Raw genomic sequence first — 24,447 nt, 5'->3', positions numbered from 1 at the left:
CGAGTCAAAAAGTTTGCCCACCCCTGGGCTAGACTGTTGTTTCCCTACACCAGGACTTTGCACCGGGGAGTGTTTGAAAATATTCAAGTTTGGTCCCAGGATGGGCTACATATGTTGGGGGCCCAGTGCAAAATGAAAGTTATATGAGGCCCTTTTAGTTTAAAAAACGATTAAGACTTTAAGATGGTCCCAGCAGGGAATTCAACCAAGCATGAGGCCTTCTGAGGCACCGGTCTATCACTCCGGATACCCACCCAGCCTGGGAACCCCTCCCGCAACCAACCACATCAGTATCTACCTACAAAAACTCAGCTAATCCTTCAGCCACAAGGCTGGCAATGTTGCTATCCTTTTACTGGGAATGTCAGCTGTAAAGAAGATCTAGGTGGGGTCCTAGGTATCAGTCTATCTTAAAGCTCCCCAGGTGATGCTACTATTCTGCCTCAGTTGAGAAACACTGAGATTTAAGCAACTGTGATTTAAGTAACTTCCAAATCTGTATTGCCAACCTAGCCCTCTTTTCAATGTCCAAAACTACATGTATATAAAATTACCTATCAGACACCCCAACCTGATTTGTCAAAATCTGACCTCTGCTGCCAGTCTGCAAATCAGTTTACCCTCTGCACCCCTTGGCTCAGGTGTTAGCATTCAAACCAGCAACCTGGGGGGTGTCTCTTAAACCTGCGGCTACCTGTGATTCCTGCATCCTATTGGTCTGGAGCCCTGTCAGTTATACCTCCTAGATCTTTATCATCCCAGACCTTCCTACCATCTCTAGGCAGCTATGGCTTAGCAAAGGTCCTCATCTCCCACCTGGGCTCCCACAATGACCCCCTTTACCTTTCCCATTATTTTCCAAATGAATGGTAATCTTTATAATGTGCACATCTTATGTCATCTATTCCCTAAAAACCCCTTGACATACAGGGTTTTCATGTCTTGGGTTCCTCCCATGAGCCAGCTCTGTGGTAGGTGTTTTCTATGTCTCATTACGTAGTTCAGTGGTTCTCCAAATAAAATCTAAATATCTTAACATGTATTTGAAGGCCTTTCAGGATAGTGGCCCCTGCCAAACTCTTAATTCTGAATGGTTTCCAGACTAGAATGTGCTAGTTTGTATCTTTGCATATTCTGCTTCCTCTTGCCAAAATTCTCTGCTGGCCTCCACTTCCTTTGCTAAGGCTCTTGCCTTTATCCAAGTGCAGACTCTACTTCCACAGAAGACCTGGCTCAAATATAATATCTGTTGCATGACCTTTCTGGTAATCCAGGCTACATCATTCACTTCCTCTTCTGGACACTCACTCATTATACTTTGCAGACGTTCATATCACTGCATTATTTTAAGTATCTATCCATCTACCAATCCTCACCACTAGGTTCCTTGAGAGCTAGAACCATGTTTTCATTAGGATTCTTTGAGATGCAAGTGACATGACCCAATTCAAAGTTGCTGAAGCAGCCCTGACTGGTTTGGCTCAGTGGATAGAGCATCAGCCTGCAGACTGAAGGGTCCCAGGTTTGATTCCAGTCAAGGGCACATGCCTGGGTTGTGGGCTCAATCCCCAGTAGGGGACGTGCAGGAGGCAGCCAATCAATGATTCTCATCTGTTTCTATCTCTCTCCCTCTTCCTTCCTCTCTGAAATCAATAAAAATATTTTTAAAAATTGCTGAAGCATAAAGGGAATGTATTTGCTTATGTGATTGAGAAGACCAGTTGGCTTCAGGCATGTCTGGATCCAGGAACTTAAGCAATGTCATCAGGATCTAGTCTCTTAGCTCTGCTTTCTTCTGTGTTGGTTTTAATATAGGGCTATCTATGGAAGCCTCAAACACTTCCTGCTTATATTCTCTTCACAGCACAAAGAGAGTAATGTTATCTGTCTCATTTGATATGTGAAGTAATCTATAATAATAAAAGTGTAACATGCTAATTAGACTGGACCGCTGAACAACCTTCTGGACGACCTTCTGGACTAAGCCAGGGCTGTGAGGGCCGAGCCCCTTGCACGAATTTCATGCATCAGGCCTCTGGTAGTTATTACAAAGACAGCACTTACAAGAGTCCCTGACATGAGGAAAGCACTCAGTTAGGGGTCTTAGTTTCCATTCATTCACTATTAAGGGCAGTCCCAGTCATATAGTAAATATTCAATAAACATCTAAGAAATGAGAGGATGAGAGAAAAATAGATTGTTGGTTATCAGGAATCCATTTTCAGCAAGCTTAGCAATGTGCTATCATTTTATAGAAAGGTACCTTTTCCTGCCCTAGTCTTTTGCTATCTTACCAGGTTGAGTTTGTTCCTCTCATGAGTTTGATTTCATGATGTCTTATTCAAGGAGATATTCAATACAGAGGCCTCTAATGAAGCCAGAGGAGCAGTACTGACCACATTGAACAATAAAATAGGGAGAACTACCATGCCAGTGTCCAGGGATGAAGGCGTGTGGTGAGTGCGTTTTACCAGGTATGAGCCGCTGGTGTTTGGGAGCCAGCATTCTAGAGGGCAATCCTCTTCTGAGACAGAACTACCAATACACCGTTGCCTGTTCTCCTCGAGGTCTCTCTCAAATTCAGCCTCTCAAATCAAAGAGAACGAGGAGCAGTGAAACAGGAGAGTTTAAAATCAGAAAGAAGGATGTTTGCTAAAGAACCCTTTGGAACTTATAGATAAACCAGGAAACTGCTGCTCCTGGACGAGGGCCAGCAGCTGTGCTGTGTTCCTACACAACACATTATTAACTTAGTGTTAGCATATGGTTAATTATTAATGAATATTATTTTAAAGCCCTATAGGTATAAAGGGCATAATGGCCAGCTTAGAATTCTATGACAGGAGTTGGCAAACTATGGCTCTACCTGTTTGTTTGTTTTTTGTTGTTGTTGTTTTGTTTAGCATTTTATTTAGAAATAATTGTAGATTCACAGGAAGTTTCAAAAAAAATGTACAGGGAGATACCAAGCACCGTCTGCCAAGCCTCTCTCAGTAGCAACATCTTGCATAACTATAGTACAATAGCAAAATTAGGAAATTGGCATTAATATAATCCATAGAGTTTATTCAGATTCCATACATGCAAATGTGTGTGTGTGTGTGTGTGTGTGTGTGTGTGTGTGTAGTTCTGCAATATCATAATGTGTAGGCTTGTGCTAAAATCACCACAATCAAGATACAGAACTGTTTCATCAATACCAGGCTCTCTCATGCTAAACCCTTTTAGAGTCATAGTCTCATCCTTAATCCCTGACAATAACTCATCTGTTTTCTATCGCTTTAACTTTGTCATTTAAAGTCTATCATGTAGCTCTGCCACCTATTTTTGTATAGTCTGTGAGCTAAGGATTTTTTTTAACATTTATAAATAGTTAAAAGAAATCGGAAGAATTTTTCGACACAAATTATATGGAATTCAAATGTCAATGTCTATACATCGTTTTATTGGCACCCAGCCATGCCCACTCATTTACATATAATCTGGTTTTTCTGACTTGATCATGGCAGAGTTGAGACAGTAGGACCTATAACACTAAAATATTTACTATCTAGCTTTTTATATAAAAAGTTTGCCGAGCCCTGTTCAAGGGCATTCTCAAGCTGAGTCTGCATGTTGACTGGTTAAAGGTGTGCCACAAGCTGAGTGAATTAAAACCCTCATTGAGTGACAGGATGCTAGTGGAGGCATTCTCATCACCCCTCACCATCCTAATAGCTGTTGAGCTCTTACTACATGCCAGGCACCCTCTCTCTGGATTTTCCTAACATGATGATGTGTGAAATGTCACCAACTCAAGTGTGCAGACATGGAACTTTATTTTCTATAACTCAACTCATTTCTATTTTGAGCCATCTTTCTGACATGTGGCAAAAAGCATTTCTGTCATTTTCAACTTCATCTCATTTCCCTGGGGTAGTAGCACCTACATTCCTGGGGATGGGACAGTTCATCTTGGATTGTCAATTCTTCATGTTGGCCCCCCGTGGAGATGTCCAATGCTCCATCCAGTCCTCATGTACCAACTTCCTAGATGCTAGGCTTGGTGCCTCCTGCCATTTCTGCACTCTGCCAGTGTTGAGGCTCATTCGTGTCCTGTACATAACGCAGGTTCTCTCACTTGAGCATGCTGCAGGATCGCCTGGAAGGCAGGTTGTATCAGATTCAACAATTTCTGATTGGCAGTTTCTGATCCAGCAGGTCTGAGGTGGGGTTCCAGAATGGCATGTCTAAAAATGCCCAGTTGGTAAGATGCTGCTGATGCTGGACCACACCTTGAGAACCACTGTTCTAAAGCATGCTGAGGCTTAGGGCACTCAGAGATTCTGTTTCAGGCCCATCAAGCTAAACATACGTTAGGTCCTGCCACCTCTTTTTTTCTCAGATAAAGAGGACCCAGACCACTCACCTCTGCTTCAGATCCCTCATCCCCCAAAACATCTGGAGTTTTTCAGTTACCTCTCTCCTACTATTTATGGCAATGGTTCCCAAGCTTGTGTACTGGAATCACCTGGGGAAAAATGTTAACTACTATTTAAAAGGTCCCCTCTCTCCCTCATCCAAGAGTTCTGTTCTAGTTGGTTGGGATGTGGCCTGGGCACTGGGGCTTTAAAAAGCCTCCCAGGTGAGCCAAATGTGCAGCGAAGGTTGAAAACCACTAGTTGTGGACAGTGATTCTCCAAGTGGTCCAGGACAGCATCAGCGTTGCCTGGGAACTTGTTGGAAATGCAGATTCTCAGGTCTCCAGACATCCCAAATCAGATTCTCTAGAGGGATGGACCAGCAATATATTTGAATAAGCCCTTCTAGTGATTCTTTTTCTTTTCTTCTTGTTTCCTTGCGTGTGTGTGTGTGTGTGTGTGTGTGTGTGTGTGTGTGTGTTGTTAATCCTCACTGGAGGATATTTTCTCCATTGATTTTCAGAGAGAGTGGAAGGGAGGGGGAGAGATAGAGAAAGAATCAATGTAAGAGAGACACATTGATTGGTTGCCTCCCATACTAGCCTTGGGTTGGGGCCAGGGATCGAGCCTGCAACTGAGGTACATGCCCTTGACCAGAATTGAACCTGAGACCCTTCAGTCTGAGGGCTGATGCTCTATCCTCCAGTGGTCAGCAAACTGCGGCTCGGCAAACCACGGCTTGCAAGCCACATGTGGCTCTTTGGCACCTTCAGTGTGGCTCTTCACAAAATACTGACTTCTGCGCATGGGCCACGAAGTTTCAATCACACTGTATGTGCGCACCCGTACATGGTGTTTTGTGGAAGAGCCACACTCAAGGGGCCAAAGAGCTGCATGTGGCTCGAGAGCTGCGGTTTGCCAACCATGGCACTAAGCCAAACCAGCTAGGGCCTTCTGGTGATTCTTATCAAGGGAATCAGGCTGGTTGGGGAAAATAGGGCTCAGGGCCTTTGCAGTCTTCTTAGCTCTTGGCACTTGTTCTCTAGTTTCCCTGTTTCCCGGGACGAGGAGATCTTCTTGTCTAAGGAAAAGGGCAGACAGGCTCTTATGCCATCCTGCATTGTACTAAAGATACCATACTGTCTCTACACATTCCTTGGAGGGAGAAGCATGAGGTAGACTCTTATCGAGCTGCATGGTGTAGGGAAGTGCTCTGAAGCAAAAGAAAATGCCTCCAAAAATACTGCTTGATATTTCACAAATTTACTCCCCACATAACCCCTCAGGGCAGGTGGTTGTAGGTATTAAAAGAGACTGAGTTTGGAGAGTGTCAGTGATCTGTCCTTAATCTCAAAGAGGCCCTTTTGACTCTCGAACTTAAAGTGTTAAAAATTGTCCTGCTCTCTAGTCTGGCCCAACCTCAGCGCTGTTCCTTTCTGTTCTCAGGACTGTGGGCTGTGGTCAACAATGCTGGGATCCTTGGCTTACCCACTGATGGGGAGCTCATTCCTATGATCCACTACAAACGATGCATGGACGTGAACTTCTTCGGGGCTGTGGAAGTCACGAAGGCATTTTTGCCTCTTCTTAGGAAATCCAAGGGGAGGCTGGTGAACATCAGCAGCATGGCAGGTGAGTTGGCCTTTCCCCACAAGGCTGTGCAGTGCAAGACGTGGCTCGCTGCATTCTTTGTGGGCTAACAAGAAAGCAGGACATGCTCATGCAGGGCTGGGTCATGATCAGTCAAACTGTATGTTTACTGTTGACCTTAAAGCAATGAAACCTTTATCTCCTTTAAAACCTTTTTATGTACAAGCTCTAACGTACCTTCTAACTCATGTATTCATTAATAGGAATTTAAGGTTGTTGCATATTTTCACATTGGCATAGCCAATGCACAAGCTCCCTAGATCTGAACAGAAAATTCTGCATACAGTTAATGTCAGCATTACAGGTAACCTACTTTCAGTCCTCTGTGAACTCAGCATCCTCTTTTGTTCCCTGTAAGATGAGTAGGCAAATGTCTTCATTCTGTTGGTACTTCAGAGTACCGTTCTCAGTTGGCTGCCTACTATTGTTTTCCATAAGATCATTCTCTTCATTTTGAAATCTCCCATACAATTGGGTCAGAGTGAGACATTTGATGACTCATTTCTCTCCATGTCCAAGAACAGATAGTCCACAACTTGAATCAACTTTAATTATCTCACGTTCATAAACAATGCCCTTTGTGTGAGATCACGTAGTGATAAAAGATGTTATCTAGGAGTGCTTGGAATGCCTGGGGCAGAGTGAGTCCCTGTATGGAAGCCCATGATGGATATTAAGGTCAGTTCCCACAGTTGTTTTATTTACTTTACTTTTATTTTTATTTTTGGAGGATGGGGTGGGGCTAGAAGGCATGGAGAAAGCACAGATGCACCATCAACCAAAGTGTATTACTTTACTACTGTTGCTATGACAGATAACCACAAATTTAATGGCTAACTAATACAAATTTCTCTTACAGTTCTGAAGGTGAGAGGTCTCACTGGGCTAGAATCAAGGTGTCAGCAGGGCTGCATTCCTTCTGGAGTCTCTAAGGGAGAATCAATTACATTGACTTGTCTAGCTTCTAGAAGCCTCCTGCATTCCTTGGCTCATGGCCCCTTCCTCCATCTTCCAGTTACTCCTTGACTCTGACACTCCCGCCTCAGTCTCATAAGAATTGGGGCAGGGAAGAAACGTTGCTTCTTTAAATTCTTTTCTGAAAAGTCAACCACATTATGAATATATCCTTCTCTCCCACATTTCCCATTCCTACAGGAAGGACCTTGAAACAGAAAGAGCGAGGTCATGTAACTATACAGTTAGAATCAGTTTCAAAAGGGAGAGGAAGCCAGCCGAGCAAAGTGGAGAGAAACTGTCCAGGTTGTGAACCTATCTTTACCACTGACACCTGAGTGACCTAGGACAAAGTCCTGAACACCTGAGCGGCAGCTTCCTCATTTTACCATGGGGCTAATAATTGCTTCTTCTTAGGGTTATGGTGAGATGAGATGAAATGACAGGTGTTTAAGCACCAGCCATACCTGGCATGTAATGAGTTAGAGATCCAAAAGCCATCCACCATGACAATGGGGAAGAGGCTGGCTATATGTGCATCTGTGGCTTTTTATCCTGCCAGCTGCTGCATCACCACCCCTAACAGTGACAATGAGTTGCTGTTCGTCCTGCTGTTCCCTGTCACACATTAGCCCTAACAACTTACTACTTTTAGATTTGACCATGCCTTCTCTGGTAGAATTTTATATCTTATAATCATGTTTACCATCCTTACCACATAAATAAATAGCTCTTTGACCCAAATCCTGGCAAAGCAGTTAGCTAAATATTTAACCAAGGAAGAAAGGAATTGGGAGGTAATTGTTAGACTGATTGTACAAAGGGCACTTGAAAAATCTTTATGTTTGAGAGGTCTAAAAGCTTTTTCTGGCCCCAGCCAGTTTGGCTTGGTGGATAGAGTGTCAGCCTGTGGACTGAAGGGTCCAGGGTTTGATTCTGATCAAGGGCATGCACCTCAATTGCAGACTCCTCCCCGGCGGGGCCATAATCAGGGCACATGCAGGAGGCAACCAATCAATGAGTTTCTCTCACATGGATGTTTCTCTCTGTCTTTCCCTCTCTCTTACACTGTCTCTGAAATCAATGGAAAAATATCATCGGGTAAGGATTTAAAAAGAAAAATAATAAATAAATAAATAAATAAATAAATAAATAAATAAATAAATAAAATAAAATAAATAAAATAAAAGCTTTTTCTGGCCTGTTTGCTTCTTAAGAAGTTGCAGAGTAAAACTTGTGTATGTACATGCAGTTGTAAGCTGGACTTGAACAAGAATGTTTGAAAACAAGCCTTATAAAACAATTCGGGCCTCAGGGCTTTTGAGCCAGTTGTGGTTTGAATCCTGCTCCTCTATTATTAGCTGGATGATCTAGGGTAGGTCACCTCATTTGTTTATGTACCCATTTTATTACCTATTAATGAGTGTGACCCAGCGCCTGAGTTTAGGAGTCTAGGGCAGTGTTTCACAACCTCAGCATTATTGATTTTGGGAGAGGCTAATTTTCCCCGGGGAAAGGCCATAAGATGCATTGTAGGATGTGGTAACCCACTAGATCAGCGGTTCTCAACTTGTGAGTCACGACCCCTTTGGGGGTCAATCGACACTTTTACAGGGGTAGCTTAAGACCATCGGAAAACATATATAATTACATATTGTTTTTGTGATTAATCACTATGCTTTAATTATGTTCAATTTGTAACAATGAAATTGGGGGTCACCACAACATGAGGAACTGCATTAAAGGGTTGTGGCATTAAGAAGGTTGAGAACCACTGCACTAGATGTAAGTAGCACCCACCCTGAGCACTGACAAATCTTCAGAGATTGCCACACTGGTAGGAAGGGATCACGAAAAATCACCCCCAGTTGAGAACCTCTGATCTTGGCTGTAGATATAAATGCATTATGGATTCTGAGTGCTTACTTAGCACATTTACTGGTTAAAATGTATGAAAATTACACCAAAATAAATAGCCTTAGAGATTGTTACACGTCTGTGTATTATAGGTATCTGGCAGAGTTCATGGTTCCAGCTTTGAGCCTGGTCTTAGTGCAGAGAAGTTGATTGTGGGGTCATTCGTGGATGTTTTCTTGCTGAGCTGGCTGCTTTAAGGAAATCACTGATCTGGCAAATCATTCAGCCAGTCCCTCAGCTGCTCGGTGATGTGAGAGGAAGCCAAAGCTGAGAGTTGCTTTGCTGAAACTCTCATACAAAAGCCAGGGCTAGTGTAGGGCAAGAGGAAGAGAGAACAAAATTGAGTAAACTACCTCTGCGCTAAATTGTACTAGACACTTGCGATCCCAAAGTCACTTAATCCCAAGGTTTGCAGGATGCAGGTATTAATTCCTTTTCTATTTCAAGTACACTCTAGTCTGGGATTATCCAGCGGGTAAATGCTGGAGTCAGGATTGGAACCTGGTCTATTTGTTTTACTGTAAGTTCTGTGTTCCTCTCACTTTTCCAGACTATCAAACAAGGACATACCAGGTAAACGGGGCAAAAAAATCACAGACCCTAACTTTTAGTGCTAAAAGAATGATTAGGAGGTGTTAGCAATATAGGGTTGCCTGTCTCTTACATCAAAGCTTCTCAAATACGAATGTGTGTAGTGATCACCTGGGGATCTTTGTTAAAATGAAGATTTTGACTGGTAGGTCTGAAGAGGGTAGGGCTAAGATTCTACATTTCTATGGAGCGTCCCCCAAAAATGTATACGCACACTTTTGAATAATTATAAAGGCAGCGTTTATTAAAATAACATTTCATTTTCAAAATTGAGCTATCAGCTGTTCAAGTGTGTATACATTTTTGGGGACACTCTGTATAATAGTTCCTAAGTAAATGCTACTGTCCGTAGGCAGCTTTTGCATTAGAATCATCAGGAGGGTTACTTAAAAACAGGAAATCAAAACTACAATGAGGTCACATTTCACACCCACTAGAATGGCTATAATTAAAAAAACAGAACATTGCCCTGGAGGGATGGCTCAGTTGGTTGGAGCACTGTCCAGTGCATCAAAAGGTTGGAGGTTCAATTCCTGGTCAGGGCCCATATGGGAGGTAACTGATCGATGTTTCTGTCTCTCTCTCTCTTCCCTTCCCTCCCTTTCTAAAAACTAAAAAAATCAATGGAAAAAATATCCTTGCCCTAACTGGTTTGGCTCAGTGGATAGAGCGTCAGCCTGCGGACTGAAGGGTCCCAGGTTCGATTCCAGTCAAGGGCATGTACCTTGCTTGCGAGCACATCCCCAGTGGGAGGTGTGCAGGAGGCAGCTGATCAATGTCTCTCTCTCATCGATGTTTCTAGCTCTCTATCCCTCTCCCTTCCTCTCTGTAAAAAATCAATAAAAATATATTTTAAAAAAATATCCTCGAGTGAGGATTAACAACAACAAATTGCACAGAACTATAAACATAAATGAGCACAGAGATAAATGGTGAAAACTGAGTAAGCTCTGTGCATTGTACCAATGTCAGTTACATGGTTTTGATATCATACTATAGTTATGCAAGACACTATCATTAGAGGAAGCTGGGTTAGGGGTAAACAGGACTATCAGGTACATTTTCTTTGCAACTTCCTGTGAATCTATAATTATTTCCAAACAAAAAGTTTAAAAAATACTCCCTTTCAGACATGCTTGAGGAGGGAGAATTACCTAGCTCCCAGGTAGATCTTTGGATGTACAAAGGTCATGAGGTCTCCTAACATTTTGGTAAATAAAACTAAAAATTTGCATTGAAGTTTGGCATGGGAGGCCAAAAAATGAAGACCTGGCTTATTTGAAATTTTAAAAGATAAGATAAGCCTCCTTGGACAAGCTGAGAGTAAGAAGCTAGGGAAATTCCTTGACAAGTGGAATAAGGGAAACTGAGCCAAAATAATTAGACAAGGCCAAACAATTTGAGCAATTTACAGCCAGCTAATCAATCACAAGGTTTTATCTTCCCTAACCAAGGACACTTAGGAGCAAATGGTTTACATTTTCCAGACTACCCAAGGCAGACCGGCCACGGTCCCAGTCCTCTTCAATAATGTTCTTTACAAACAAAAGTAACCAGAAAATAACCCTCGTTCCTTTATACACTTGTCTCGATGAATCAACATATTGAAGGACACATCAGAAAAGCTAATGAATATTCGGTTAAGACCCTCTCCTGAGGGGTGGGTGGAAGCGGAAGAGGGAATAGAGGGGATAAATGGTGATGGGAAAGAAAATTAAGAAGAAAAAAAGACCCTCTCATGAGACCTCCCCTAGGATTCCAGTCACCAAGGAAAGATAACAAAGCCTCAAGACAAAGGATCCACAGTGTGCTCTTGCTAGAACATGCCCATGCCTTGTATCTTTGCTTATTTTCTCCTAAACTCTAAGGAACCCCACAAGACTTGCAACCAGGGGAGCAGTTGGCAGTAGCAGCTCAACCCAGGCTTACCTCTGAACCTCTTCTCTGACTTTCTCTCTCGTGTTGCTTCTTCTACATTAAGCCCTGCCTCTGTTTCACTGTCTCCAGCTTTAATAAATATACTTTCAAAAATCACCTGGAATGGTATTCTTTCCTGCATAGTCAATAACCCACACACTACTGTAGGCCCTAGGCAGACCTGCTCCTGGCCTAGGCCCATCTGGTAATGGGGTCTGGTAACAATGCTAGAGCTTTGGAAACATCTGCCAAGGCTGCAAACAAATTTATTTTTTAATCCTCACCTGAGGACATGCATAGAGAGAGGAATGGAGGAAGGGAGAGAGGGAGGGAGAGAGAGAGCGAGCCAGCTGGGGATTAAACCCAAAACCCAGGTATGTGCCCTAACCAGGAATTGAACTAGCAATCTTCTGGTGTGTGGAATGAGGCCCAACCAACTGAGCCACACCAGCAGGGCCAGATGTGTTTTTTACAAATTTAAAGCAAGACTCTCTGCCAGCAAAAAATATGACCCATTTTACTGAAATACTTGCTTTATTGTGGGGTTCTGGAATCAAACCCACAATATCGCTGAGATATGCCTGTATTTTTCCCAAAAGGAAATTATATGAGCCAGACCAAAGTTTTAATAATAATGTAAGAAAAATAAAGATAACTAACATTCATTATTCTAAGTTTTTCTACTTCAATGCCTATGCTCTTCCCCACCCCAACCCCACATTTTATTGAGGTATTATTCACATGTAACATTGTATTAAAGTGTACAACATAATTATTTGATATATGTATATATTATAAAATGATTACCACAATTAGATTAGCTAGCAACCATCACCTCACACAATTATAAATTTTTTTCTTGTGATGAGAACATTTTAAAGCTTTATTTTCAGCACCCTTTAAGTATACAATACAGTATTAACTATGGTTACCATGCAGTACAGCAGGCCCTTGAATAATGTTGTTCCATTCAACTAGTTTCATTATAATGGTGATAAGATGCTGTAGGGACTTAACTCATGTTCATGTCAATTAGCCTATAGTAAAATTTGTTTTATTATACCTCTTTTCCTTAAAGTTGCAGACCTTTCAATGATGTTAGTAAGTACATACTGTATATTACATCCCCAAATTTTATGTATGTTATAACTGGAAGTTTATACCACTTGACCACCTTCACCCGTTTTGCCCACCTCCCACTACCCACCTCTGGAAACCATCAATTTGTTCTCTGTATCTATGAGTTTGTTTTTTTTAGATTCCACATATGAGTGAGGTCATATAGTATTTGTCTTTCTCTGTCTGACTTACGTAACTTAGTATAATGTACTCAAAACCCTCAAGGTTCATTCATGTTGTTGCAAATGACAGGATTTCCTTTTTGTTTAATGACTACATAATATTCCTTTGCATATATTAAGCCACATTTTCTTTATCCACTTATCTGTTGATGAATACTTTGGTTGTTTCCATGTCTTGGCTATTGTAAATAATGCTGCAATGAAGATGGGGATGCAGACACTATGCTCTTTTTTTTTTTTTTTTATTGAGATCATTGTACATTTACTGAAGTTGAAAGGAAGAGTATAAGAGATCTCACGTACCATTTACCCAGGTTCCTCTAATGCAGTGGTTCTCAACTTGTGGGTCGCGACCCCTTTGGCAGTTGAATGACCCTTTCACAGGGGTCGCCTAAGACCATCCTGCATATCAGATATTTACATTACGATTCATAACAGTAGCAACATTACAGTTATGAAGTAGCAACGAAAATAATTTTATGGTTGGGTCACAACATGAGGAACTGTATTTAAAGGGCCAGAAGGTTGAGAACCACTGCTCTAATGGTAACATTTTGCAAAATTATCTATATAATAAAAGCCTAAGTGACCACTATGGCGGAACAACCAGACAACTGGTTACTGTGATGCACACTGACCACCAGGGGCAGACGCTCAATGCAGGAGCTGCCCCCTGGTGGTCAGTGCGCTCAGCCAGAAGCCGGGCTCACAGCTGGCAAGTACAGCGGTAGTGGAAGGAGCCTCTCCCGCCTCCACAGCAGCACTAAGGAGCAGCGAGCTGAGTGGGAAGGAGCAGTGAGCAGGTGGGCGGTAAGGAGTGAGGGGTCCCGGACTATGAGAGGGATGTCTGACTGCTGGCTTAGGTCTGCTCCCCATCCCAGACTGCGAGAGGGCGCAGGCCAGGTTGAGGAACCGCCCCCCCGCCCCACCTCCAGTGCACGAATTTCATGCACTGGGCCTCTAGTAGTATAATATTATAACCAGCATATCCGCCAATTTTATTCATTTTTTTCCTAGTTTTACTTATACTCATGTGTATATTTGGTTTCATACATTTTACCATCTCACATTATTTTTTTTCAGATTAAGGCTAGATAGTTTATTTTGAAGTATGGTTTCATTAAGTGACTGGGAATGGCCAATGTCTTTACTAAGACTGCCATTTAAGAAACCAGGTCACAGTCATTGCAGTCATGCTTTCCCTATATGAAGAAATGAGTTCAGTGTTTTGTGGGGGCCCAGGAAGGAGCTGAAAGACTATTTAGAAACAAGAGTTTGTTCTACCAACTACAGACTTAAGGGAATGACTTAAGTATCCCTTAATAAATGATCCTTAATAAATGTTAGATATGGGCATGCGACATATTTTGTAGTCTCAAATGCTCCTGCTGAAAACTAACTTTTGGATAGAGGTAGGATTCAGGCAAGACAGCTCAGGGATAGGAAGATGTTCTTCCATGGATAAAGTATGTCCAACTGAAAGAAATCACTTGCAAAATTCTAAAGCTAAGAGAACAAAGACAAGCACATGTGCAAAACTAGTCTTGTTTGGTTTGGTGAGAATCACCAAGGCTGGGAAAACTGGTGAAACTGGGAAGCATGGAAAGGTAAGATCCTCCTCCCAACCCTAGCTAGTTGTGTAAATGTCCTAAGGATTACAGGCAGAGCAAAATACCCATGAAATCATCTCTGGCATTTGCTGAAAATGTCTATGGTCTCTTGAAGCAAGGTGGTTGTTTTAAAAAAAAAATTAAAATTGAGATATAATTGATATACAATAAACTGCTCATATTTAAAGTACACAATTTGATAAATTTAGACATATGTATGTACTCAGGAAACCATCACCACACAATCAAGATAGTGAGCACATCCATCATCCCCCAAAACTTCCTTCTTCCCCTTTCTACTCCCTCCCCGGTCCCATGGCAGATAATACTTAGTGGATCATAAAATGAAAACATCAGCCTTGATTATTTTTTTCTTCCATTATTTCCATAGGAGGGGTTCCACTGTTCAATATGGCGGCCTATGGCTCATCCAAGGCAGCTCTGACCATGTTTTCGGCAGTCATGAGACAAGAGCTTTCCAAATGGGAAGTGAAAGTCTCCAACATCCAGCCTGGAGGCTTTAAAACAGGTAGGTATCTGAGCCTAAGAGACCTACAATGTTCATCCTGGGAAGGATGCTAAAGGTCCTCTGTTCTGCTCAGACTGAATGCCTCAGAAGTCACCTAAAGAGAGGCTGGGATGGATGGGCCTCTTTTAAGAATAGAGGGGCAAGTGCTAGGTTCTTTTTTCCAATCTATGGCTGCTCCCCTGCATTCTTCCACGAAGGAATTACGTTTTGATGTCATGTATTTTATAAACACCACCTCCTCCCCTCTGACCCACTTGTTTTCTACCCTGGGAGGAGATGGCCATCCTCCCCTCTCTCCTTCCAGAATTTCTGAACTCTGGGCAGATGCAGACCACACCCGTGGCTCAGTGCTTAGTTCTGAGGCATCAAACATTTAATCTTTAAAAAGCCCGTCTAACAAAAGACCATAAAATGGGAAGGATTGCTAACTTACTAAAGAACAAACCCAGAGGTTTTAATGTTAACCAGGAGGATCATGACTGAGTGAAAGGCCTCTTTTGGGAGGGAGATGGGAGAGAAAGAAGCCTGGGCCACACACGGTGAAAGAGTAGATCAGGGCTGTATGAATGTAGGAAAGATAAGGATTGAAAGGATTTTCCACGCTGGGGACTCCCTGGGTGGAGAGGAGAAATGAATGGGTCAAAGCTAATGCCAAATGTGACAGACTGAGAGACTGGTATAGAAGACATGACACCAAGAGAAGAAAGTTGACTGACAGCAAGTGTAAGGGGTAAATGATGAAATTTGACTTTGAACCTGACAGGAGGGATGAGGGTTTGGTGACACAGACAAAGGAAACTTCCAACACAGAGAGAAAGCCTCCAGTTAAGCTACAGTTTCAAGGATTCCCCGAAATTGTTATGGCTAACATTTTGGGGGAGCTGTTCTCAGAAAGTAGGCACGTTCTACATATTCTTTCCTGATGTTGTTGATCTTACTCATTTTTTAATTGATACATATATCATACACACATAGTTTAACAATTTATTATAAAAACTCATGTCCTTAAACATCCAGATAAAAAAATAAAACATTCCCAGCCCCCAGAAGCCCCTATATGATCCTCTCCGGTCATAGCCTTCTCCCATTCCCAAAACAGGCCCACTCTCTTACTTTGTGTAATTTTTTTTGTTGTTTTTCTTTACAATGAAATATCCATACATGCATCCCCAAACAACAACGTGTGGCTATACTCATTCCGGAACTTTGAAAGGAATCAGCATGTTTATATTCTGTTGTGTCTGGCTTCTTTCACTCAATGTTGTTTCCACAATTCATCTAAGTTGTGTGTAGCTGTGGTTCATTCATTTTCATTGCTATATAGTATCCTGTGAATATGCCACAATTTTTCTATAGTTGATGGGATATTTGGGTCACTTTGGACAATTATGAAGAATTCTTCCATGAACCTTCTGTCACATGTACTGTGGTGTATGTGTACATGATTTTTTCCTACGACACATGCCCAGGAGTGGAATGACCAGATCACAGAGTTTAATTATCTCCATCTTTACTGGCTAATACCAAACTGTTTTCTAAAATATTGTTTCAATTTATAGCCTCACCCTTCCCATATAAGTCTTGTATGTCTTGGTCTGCATCACAGTTCTGAGGGACAGGTTTAATTGACCTAATTCTCCAGGTGAGGACACTGAAGTGAGGTGGGTAATATACACCCAGTATGGGTGTATGGCACACCATGAAGGTGGGGAACTTGAAACCAGATCCGTAGGTGTAGTGCTGGAATCTTTCTTTCCTACTGGACTGCCCTCAGTTTAAAGCTGATATTTGATGGGTTCTCTGAAGGCAGGAGGCTAGACAATGGAGGGCTGAGGACTCAAGGTGAAGAATAATGCTTGAAGGAGGGGACAGGGCAAGAATAAAAATCTTAGGGACACAAGGAGCTTCTGAAGACATTCAAGGAGACACACCAATTTTTTTTTTTAGTGTCCTGCAATAAAAACAGCTAAAACATATTGCATGCTTAGCCGGTTTTAAGCAGTTGGCATGCACAGTTTCACTTAATTCTATGAAGCAAGCATTGTAATGATCACATTTTATAGGGAGAAAACTGAGACTCAGAGAATTTAAGGAATTTCCCAAGCCACAGAGCTGATATGAGGCGATATGAGGCAGAGATGGGTTTTGGATCCAGATAGTTTTAACCATTTCATTGTGTGTAGCCCCAAGTGGCAGGGGATGGGTGAGTGGGTGTCAAAAGTGGCAGATGAAGATTGATAAAGGGCTGGTGGCTTTGACACCAATAAAGAGAGCTTTGGGGAATCAAAATAGAGTACCCACAAGAGTGGTTAGAAAGCCCATGATGTATTTAAAAAGAAAGTAGAAAGGGAAAGGAATCCCCTACCAGTGGTTCTCAACCTTCTGGCCCTTTAAATACGGTTCCTCATGTTGTGACCCAACCATAAAATTATTTTCGTGGCTACTTCATAACTGTAATGTTGCTACTGTTATGAATTGTAATGTAACTATCTGATATGCAGGATGGTCTTAGGTGATCCCTGTGAAAGGGTCGTTCGACCCCCAAAGGGGTCGCGACCCACAGGTTGAGAACCGCTGCCCTAGCCTGTGAAAGCAGAGACTGGGGGGAGGTAGTTGGAGGAACAATAGTTCACACAAACATGTTTTTCATGACTCAGAAACCTCCAGAATAATTGTCAGGGTAATCATTTCTTTAAATACTGTGTGTGCCTTCATAAAAAGAAATGAGCAATTGAAACTCCATTTACATTCCCATGAGTGTAATTGGATTTCACTGGCTTACATTTCAGAGTGAGGCTCCCCACACAGTCCTGATACTGGGGAGTCAACCAAGCTTGAAAACAAAGGCTCATCCCCACAGCAATCCCCGGGCAATCACATACTTTGCAGGAGGGAGCATGAATTGCTGCAATCTTTCTGGAAAAATATCTAGCAGTAGCAATTAAAATTCAAAATGCATGTGCCTTCTGACCGGGGACCACACTTTGGGGACTGTAATCTACAGAAGTAAATGCTGAAATACAAAAGGATATAATATGCAAGGCAATTTATGGCAGAGCAGCCTAAAATGGTGAAACCTAGGAAGGACTTTGATAGAGATGTGGAAAATTTTGCTGCTCTGGTTTCAATCTATAGCCATTGATCAGAAGGCAGATTTGTGATTTATTGCTAAGCAAAAGCAAGCAAACAAACATAAAAACAAATTCCTTTTTGTTTTTTGTTTATTCCTGGTAAAACAGAATTCACTCAAAGCCTTTTACATTTATACTAGAGGCCCGATGCACGAAATTCATGCACAAGGGGGGGCGGTCCCTCAGCTCCGCCTGCACCCTCTCCAATCCGGGACCCCTACACCTTTTTGTTATCTAGCTAACCTCTTCACATTTAAAAAAATTAACTGAAATACCACCTACTCTAGGAAATCCTCTTTGAACAAATCTTTTTACAATCTGTATTAAGTATTTTCATAGTATACCATTCATTTTCTTTAGCAGCAATTTAGAGTGGATGCAATCTGCCTCTCATTCTTGCCTCTGAATTCTTTCTTGCCTCTGAATTCGCTCTTGTAATAGCGAAGCTTATCCAATTTACATTTGCCCTTCAAGGGCTTATATTTCGTTCAGTTTCTAGTTGGCTCCCTACTTTTTTTTAAAGCAATAAATTTGGGTTGTGATAGTAAACCTCACTTGTAATCAAGCCTGTAGGTCTCCATATCTGAATATTTCTATAATACCTATCACTTTAGCATAGCAGAGATGGTGTTCATTTATAGAAAATAACAATAAATGTCACCTGATCATTTGATCTTCTAGTAATATTTTATAGCAAGATGTATTATTCTAATAATTTAACTATTACAAAACTGGGCATACAGAAATAAATCACATTGAACAATAAAGAATGCCTCAAATATCAAAGCATAGTACACTTAGGGCCTCCCGTGCTCTGTGCCTCAAATATCATAGCATAGTACACAGTTCACATGGAACTCAGCTTCCTTTAAAATAGGAAAGGATGCCATACTCATGAAGCAGCTACTTCCACACATGTTTTTTAATTTAATTCATAGCACATACTCTTTGTACTAATTGTTGGAAAATCACCCTAGCAATTGCCTCTGTCCCTCTCTGTATTGTTGCCTTACATTCTGATGTCATTACTGCGCTTTCATCATCCACTGGCTCCAATAAGATTGTGAATTACTTAAGGGCAGAGATCATGACGGGAGCTTGTGTTTCTCTGTCATGGTGCCTAGATAAATACTCAAACGCCATCCAGTCCAAATGACTGTGATGAGAGAGGCCCACTGGATCCGTTGCTGGAGACTCTGATTTTTATTTAAGGACCCTCACTCGTTCTGTGCCTTTACAGAGGGGTGAGTAGGGGCTGAGGGAATCTGGGGAAACCCAGACAGAATTCTCCTCCTGCAAGATTTTGCTAAGCTGGCGCCCGGGACCACTGGGTATCTGTCCAATTAAAACCCGGACACACAGCAATAACAAAGGCACTGGTCTCCTAGGCGAATGGGTAATGTGTGGGGGTCAAACCCCAGCCTGCAGGAACTCACCCCCCCGCCCCCCCACCCGCCCGGCTCATGGGTGGACCTGGGGTGGTGCTCCTGACTCTGGGGAGAGGGAGACTTCTGGGGACTCGGGAAACTACTATCAACCAAAAAGTCAGAGAAGCACAGAGGATGATTCAAAAACACGAAAGATAACTCTGGCGATTCCTTCCATCTCTGGGGTAAAAACAAACCAAAACAAAACCCTGATTGTACACACACGGGAGGGGGGGGGGGGGGGGAAACGTCGCTCCAGGGAAAAGCGGCTCAGACTCAGGCCCGAGGGCTGCGGGTAGAGGCCCGAGGCCGCACCACCTGCTCAGGTTCTGCGCTGGGCGGCCGCGGGGACTGCGCTGCTCCGGGCCGTGCCTCCAGCAGGGCCCTTTCTTCCTACGCAGCGAACATGGCGGAGCGCTCCAGGGCTCCGGGGCTGCAGTGCGCACGCCGGGGCCGGCCCGAGGCCAGCGCCCTTGGCCGCCCTCTCCTCCCGCCGACCACCGCAGGCCCGCGGCCTCCCTCCAGGCCGCCCGCCTGCCCCCTTCTCCTCGCTGGCAGGGCGGCCCCGCACTTACCGGCAGCCGGCGAGGGCGCGGCTCCTGCAGGTCCCCGAACAGGACCATGGCGGAGGCTGGTCAGCCGAGTGGCTTCTTCGCCGGCGGTCCGGGCAGCACCTGGAGCAGAGCCCTTTCTTCCTAAGCAGCGAACATGGCGGAGCGCTCCAGGGCTCCGGGGCTGCAGTGCCCAGGCCGCCCGGGCGCGAGGCAAGCGCGCTTGCCTGCCCTCTCCTCCCGCCGAACCTCAGGTGCAGCGACCTCCAGGCCGCCACCAGCTCGCCCGCCTGCCCCTTCTCCTGGCTGGCAGGCCGGCCCCTCACGCACAGCAGCCAGCGAGCGCTCTGCTCCCGCAGGTCCCGGGACAGGTCCATGGTGGAGGCTTCGCCCAGGGCCGCCAGGCAGCTTCTTTGCCTGGACCGAAGGCAGCTTCTCCTGGGCCGGCCACAGCCGCAGGCACTAGGGCCCGGTGTTGTCAGGAAGGACGTCCGGACGGTCACCCGGAATACGTCCGGTCTAATTAGCATACTACCCTTTTATTAGTATAGAAGAAGATGTTTGTATGAACAAGGGGGAAATGTAGAAAGATACACAAAAACTATAGGTTGCCTCAGGAGATTAACTTTACAAGCATATATATCAACCTCCTTACCCAAGGCTATTTTTTCCATTGATCCTTAGGGAGAGAAAGAGAAACATCACCATGAGAGAGACACATCAATTGGTTGCCTCCCACATGACCCCCCACAGGGGCCAGGGATCAAACCTGCTACTGAGGTACCTGCCCTTGGCCAGGAATTGAACCTGCAACCCTTAAGTCCACGGGCCAATGCTCCAACCACTGAGTCAAACTGGCCAGAGCTATATACATATTTTATATGTAATACATATTATAGTGTGTACATTATATATTTTTTATTTTTTTTAAAAAATCCTCACCTGAGGATATTTTTTCCTTTGATTTCTAGAGATAATGGAAGAGAGGATAAAAGAGAGGGAGGGGGGGGAGGAGAGAGAAACAAATTGATTGGTTGCCTCCCCAATGGGTCCCTGCCAGGACTGGGGAACCTGCAATAGAGGTAATTGCCCTTGCCTGAGAATCGAACCTGAGACCGTTTGATGTACAGGCTGATGCTCTAACCACTTAGCTAACTGGCCAGGTCTGTACATTATAGTATATGTTGTATATAATAGTCATGAAAAGGTATGTACTGAACTATTTGTGACAGCACAATTTCTAAGCGCTTCAAATTGAAAACAGCTCAGATATCCATCACAATATAATGGATATAAGCAATTTTTGGCATGTATATACAATGGAAAATTATGCAGCTATGAGAATGACCACATAGTATCATGGATGAACCTCTCCTTATGTAATTGATTCCACTTATATAATGTCCAAAGCCAGGCACTCTATTCTGTTCATTGGGACAGTGGCTCCTGGGAAGAGGGCTGAGAGTGGGGGCTTGAGGATGGTTTGTCCTTTTCTCTTTTTTATTTTAATATATTTTTATTTCAGAGAGAGAAAGAGAGAGGGAGAGAGAGATTGAAACATCAATGATGAGAGAGAATCATTGATTGGCTGCCTCCTACATGCCTCCTACTGGGGATCGAGCCCGAAACCCAGGCATGTGCCCTTGACTGGAATTGGACATGGGACTCTTCAGTCTGCACGCTGACGCTCTATCCATTGAGCCAAACAAGATTGGGTGGTTTGTCCTTTACTTGATCTGGTTGCTGGTTATACAGGCTATTCAGTTTGTGAAAAACCTGTCATCTGTGCAGTTTTCTGTAAAAAATATATATAATAAATATTATAAAGTACATATTTGAAAGGTGTTTGGAAATGCTGGTCATTCTCAACAGAAGCCAATTCACAAGGGCCCGCTTCCCGTTAGGGGTCGGCCATACCTGTTCTGGCCCTACAGCATCTGAGCCTCCCTTTCCTCTGGCATCTCAGATATCACAGGCACGAGTGAAATGCGGGACAAGCTGGAGAAAGACCTCCTGGACCACCTCACCCCTGACGTGCAGGAGGAGTACGGCCAGGACTATATCCTTGCGCAAAAGAATGCTTTCAACGCAGTCTCTACTTACGTCAGCTCTGACCTGTCCCCTGTGCTCCGGGACATCCAGCACGCCATCTCTGCTAAGAGCCCCTTCACCCTCTACACGCCGGGGTCAGGGGCTTACTTGTGGTTATGCTTTGTTTCTTTTAGCCCCACTGGCGTATTTGATTATTTTAACAAAAAATTGAATTACTTTAATAATGGTACACCTAGAATACTAAGCGTGCCTACCTGGAAGAATAAGGCCATGTAGGCAAATACGTGAAAAATGTTGTCATCTTGGAGTGAATGAGAAGCCAGAGTTTCCCATTAAAGTTGTGGTTTCCTATCTTGCATTTCCTGTGAACTCTGTTGGGTGAATGGGACCAATGTACTGGTGAGAAGGCTGGAGGGTAGAAATGACCACCATGAAGAGTACTGATTGAGTGCCAACTCTGCACCAGATACATTCCAGGTATTCTCTCATCTAGTTCTCATCAGAGAACCGAGGTAGGTATCTTCACCCCTATGTAATGGGTAAGAAAATTAAGGATCAGGAAGGTTAAGTTCCTAGTTCATTGTCACACAGCTATCAAAAGGCAGAGCTAGAATTGAAATCCAGATTGGACTACACTGTCTGCCAGGAGAGAAGGAAGTGAAGACAGATGATGATTTTTTTTAAAAAGGGGGCGGTGTGAGGCGCGGCTATAGGGTTAAGCCTCAGACTGACCTGTTGGCAAAGTCACAAACAAGTCCCAGCTTAGAGGTCACAGTCCTCTTAGCATAATTAGGCTTGACCTTATGATGCTCGCTAGATCTTATCTGGGAAGCTAATTGGCTGAGGGAGATGCAGGAAGTGACCCAAACAAGTGAAGCTCACAAGAACAGTGTAACTATGGTCAAAACAAGTGAAACTCACAAGAACAGTGTAACTATGGTAACCACTACCTTGTTTACCTCTGACTATAAAATAAAGGCTCAGCTTGCCTCTGGATCTTGCTCTGTGGCCTCAGCCAGGCATCTGACGCCCAAACAGGCCAAACACGATTCCCCTAGGTAAGCCCCCCTCCACATTGAGAACCTCCACACTCAAGACGGATAGGACTCCACCAGGGTGCTGCAGACCCCCCTATAGAGGATAAGTAGGGTAAGAAGGTGGATAGTACAGAACTTAGATTGAGAAGATGTGCCATACTGAGTCTAAAGGAAAAAGACTCTGTATTGATCTTTTAACACATATGCTTGCTAGCAGAGGAGTTAAGGTTACTCCCAGTCAGACGGAATGTTTTATACAAGAAGTATGTCCATGCTTTTCTGAGGAAGGAAAGGTGCCGGAAAGGTAAATGTAGAGGCATGGGAGAAGGTAGGCCCAAGGAGCCTTATCCTTAACCTCACTGCAGCCTTTCCACCCCGGGAAAGTGCAAGACTGGCAAGCTCTCCCTGAGGTGATAGATCAGGACTCAGGTAATAGCGGAAAGCGCCAATCCTACTCTTAAAATGGATATAAGAGAGCATTTGGGGTTTATTTAAATTATCCAGGTAATCCAGAATAATTTCCCCATCTTAAAATCTTTAATTGCATCAGCAAAATCCCTTTTACTGTGTGAGCCAATACCTTTTCTTTAAACTATTTTAAATTGGGCTTCAATCTTTTGCAATAGAATTAATTCCTGACAAATACACACTCTAGGGAAGGGTTCAATGAAGAATAAAGAATATAATAAATGCTTGACAGAAAAAAAAAATTGGCAAGATAGCAATGTCCTAGGGGAGAAAGTAAAAGACCAAAGGAAAAAGGGATATTAAGGTGGGAAGGTGGGTGATATTATTATTCATTAACCCTCTTTTATAGAAAAGCATTTTTTTTTCAATTGCAATTTCTTTGGGGACTTTATCTCCAAAGCCTGTAAGCATGGCTCTTCTGAAACAAGGTGAAACAAAATCCTTAATGAGCTCAGGGTGGAAACCAAATATTTCAGCTGATCTCTAGCAATTCTAGATTCTTGGAATCATGCTTGGCGAGAATAACAGTGTATAGTACACTGCATCTAGCATGATAGAATACTTAGTCTTGAATCATCAAAAAACTTCTACCGTATTGCAAAACATGGAAATGACTAAAGAGAAAAATCCCAGCCATGAAAAACAGGAAGATCAACAAGCAAATTGAAGGCTTTTATCCTAAGCTATTTGTTCTTCTCAGGTTATTCTATCTGTATGAGGGTGTTCTGGTCAGCAGGTAATTGCCCAGGGGATTTTACCACAGAGATATTTTTGTTTAGCTTCACTTTCTGTTCTTCCTCCTATTTTGACAATAGGTAATTATTCACTGCTGGATTTAATGGAACCTCTGTCTTTGGCATTGCCCTGTGCTCTCTCTCCTGACCATCCAAGTTGAACTGACTCTACATAGAG

At 43.2% G+C, this 24,447-nt stretch overlaps 1 protein-coding gene across 1 annotated transcript in view; it reads left to right on the top strand.

The window, feature by feature from the left end:
- Positions 1-22,388, top strand: part of HSD17B2 (hydroxysteroid 17-beta dehydrogenase 2) — a 60,394-nt gene extending 38,006 nt beyond the window's left edge. The window contains exons 3-5 of the mRNA XM_059667277.1: positions 5,847-6,032; positions 14,732-14,869; positions 21,945-22,388. Of these exons, the coding sequence (XP_059523260.1) occupies positions 5,847-6,032; positions 14,732-14,869; positions 21,945-22,306 (686 nt within the window). The 3' untranslated portion in view covers positions 22,307-22,388. The remainder of the gene's footprint in view (positions 1-5,846; positions 6,033-14,731; positions 14,870-21,944) is intronic.
- Positions 22,389-24,447: the final 2,059 nt, after the last annotated feature.

Source organism: Myotis daubentonii, chromosome 15 (assembly GCF_963259705.1).
Source record: "Myotis daubentonii chromosome 15, mMyoDau2.1, whole genome shotgun sequence".
NCBI lineage: Eukaryota > Metazoa > Chordata > Mammalia > Chiroptera > Vespertilionidae > Myotis > Myotis daubentonii.
The sequence above is the reverse complement of the archived record's forward strand: the minus strand, read 5'-3'. Positions and strand labels throughout refer to the sequence as shown.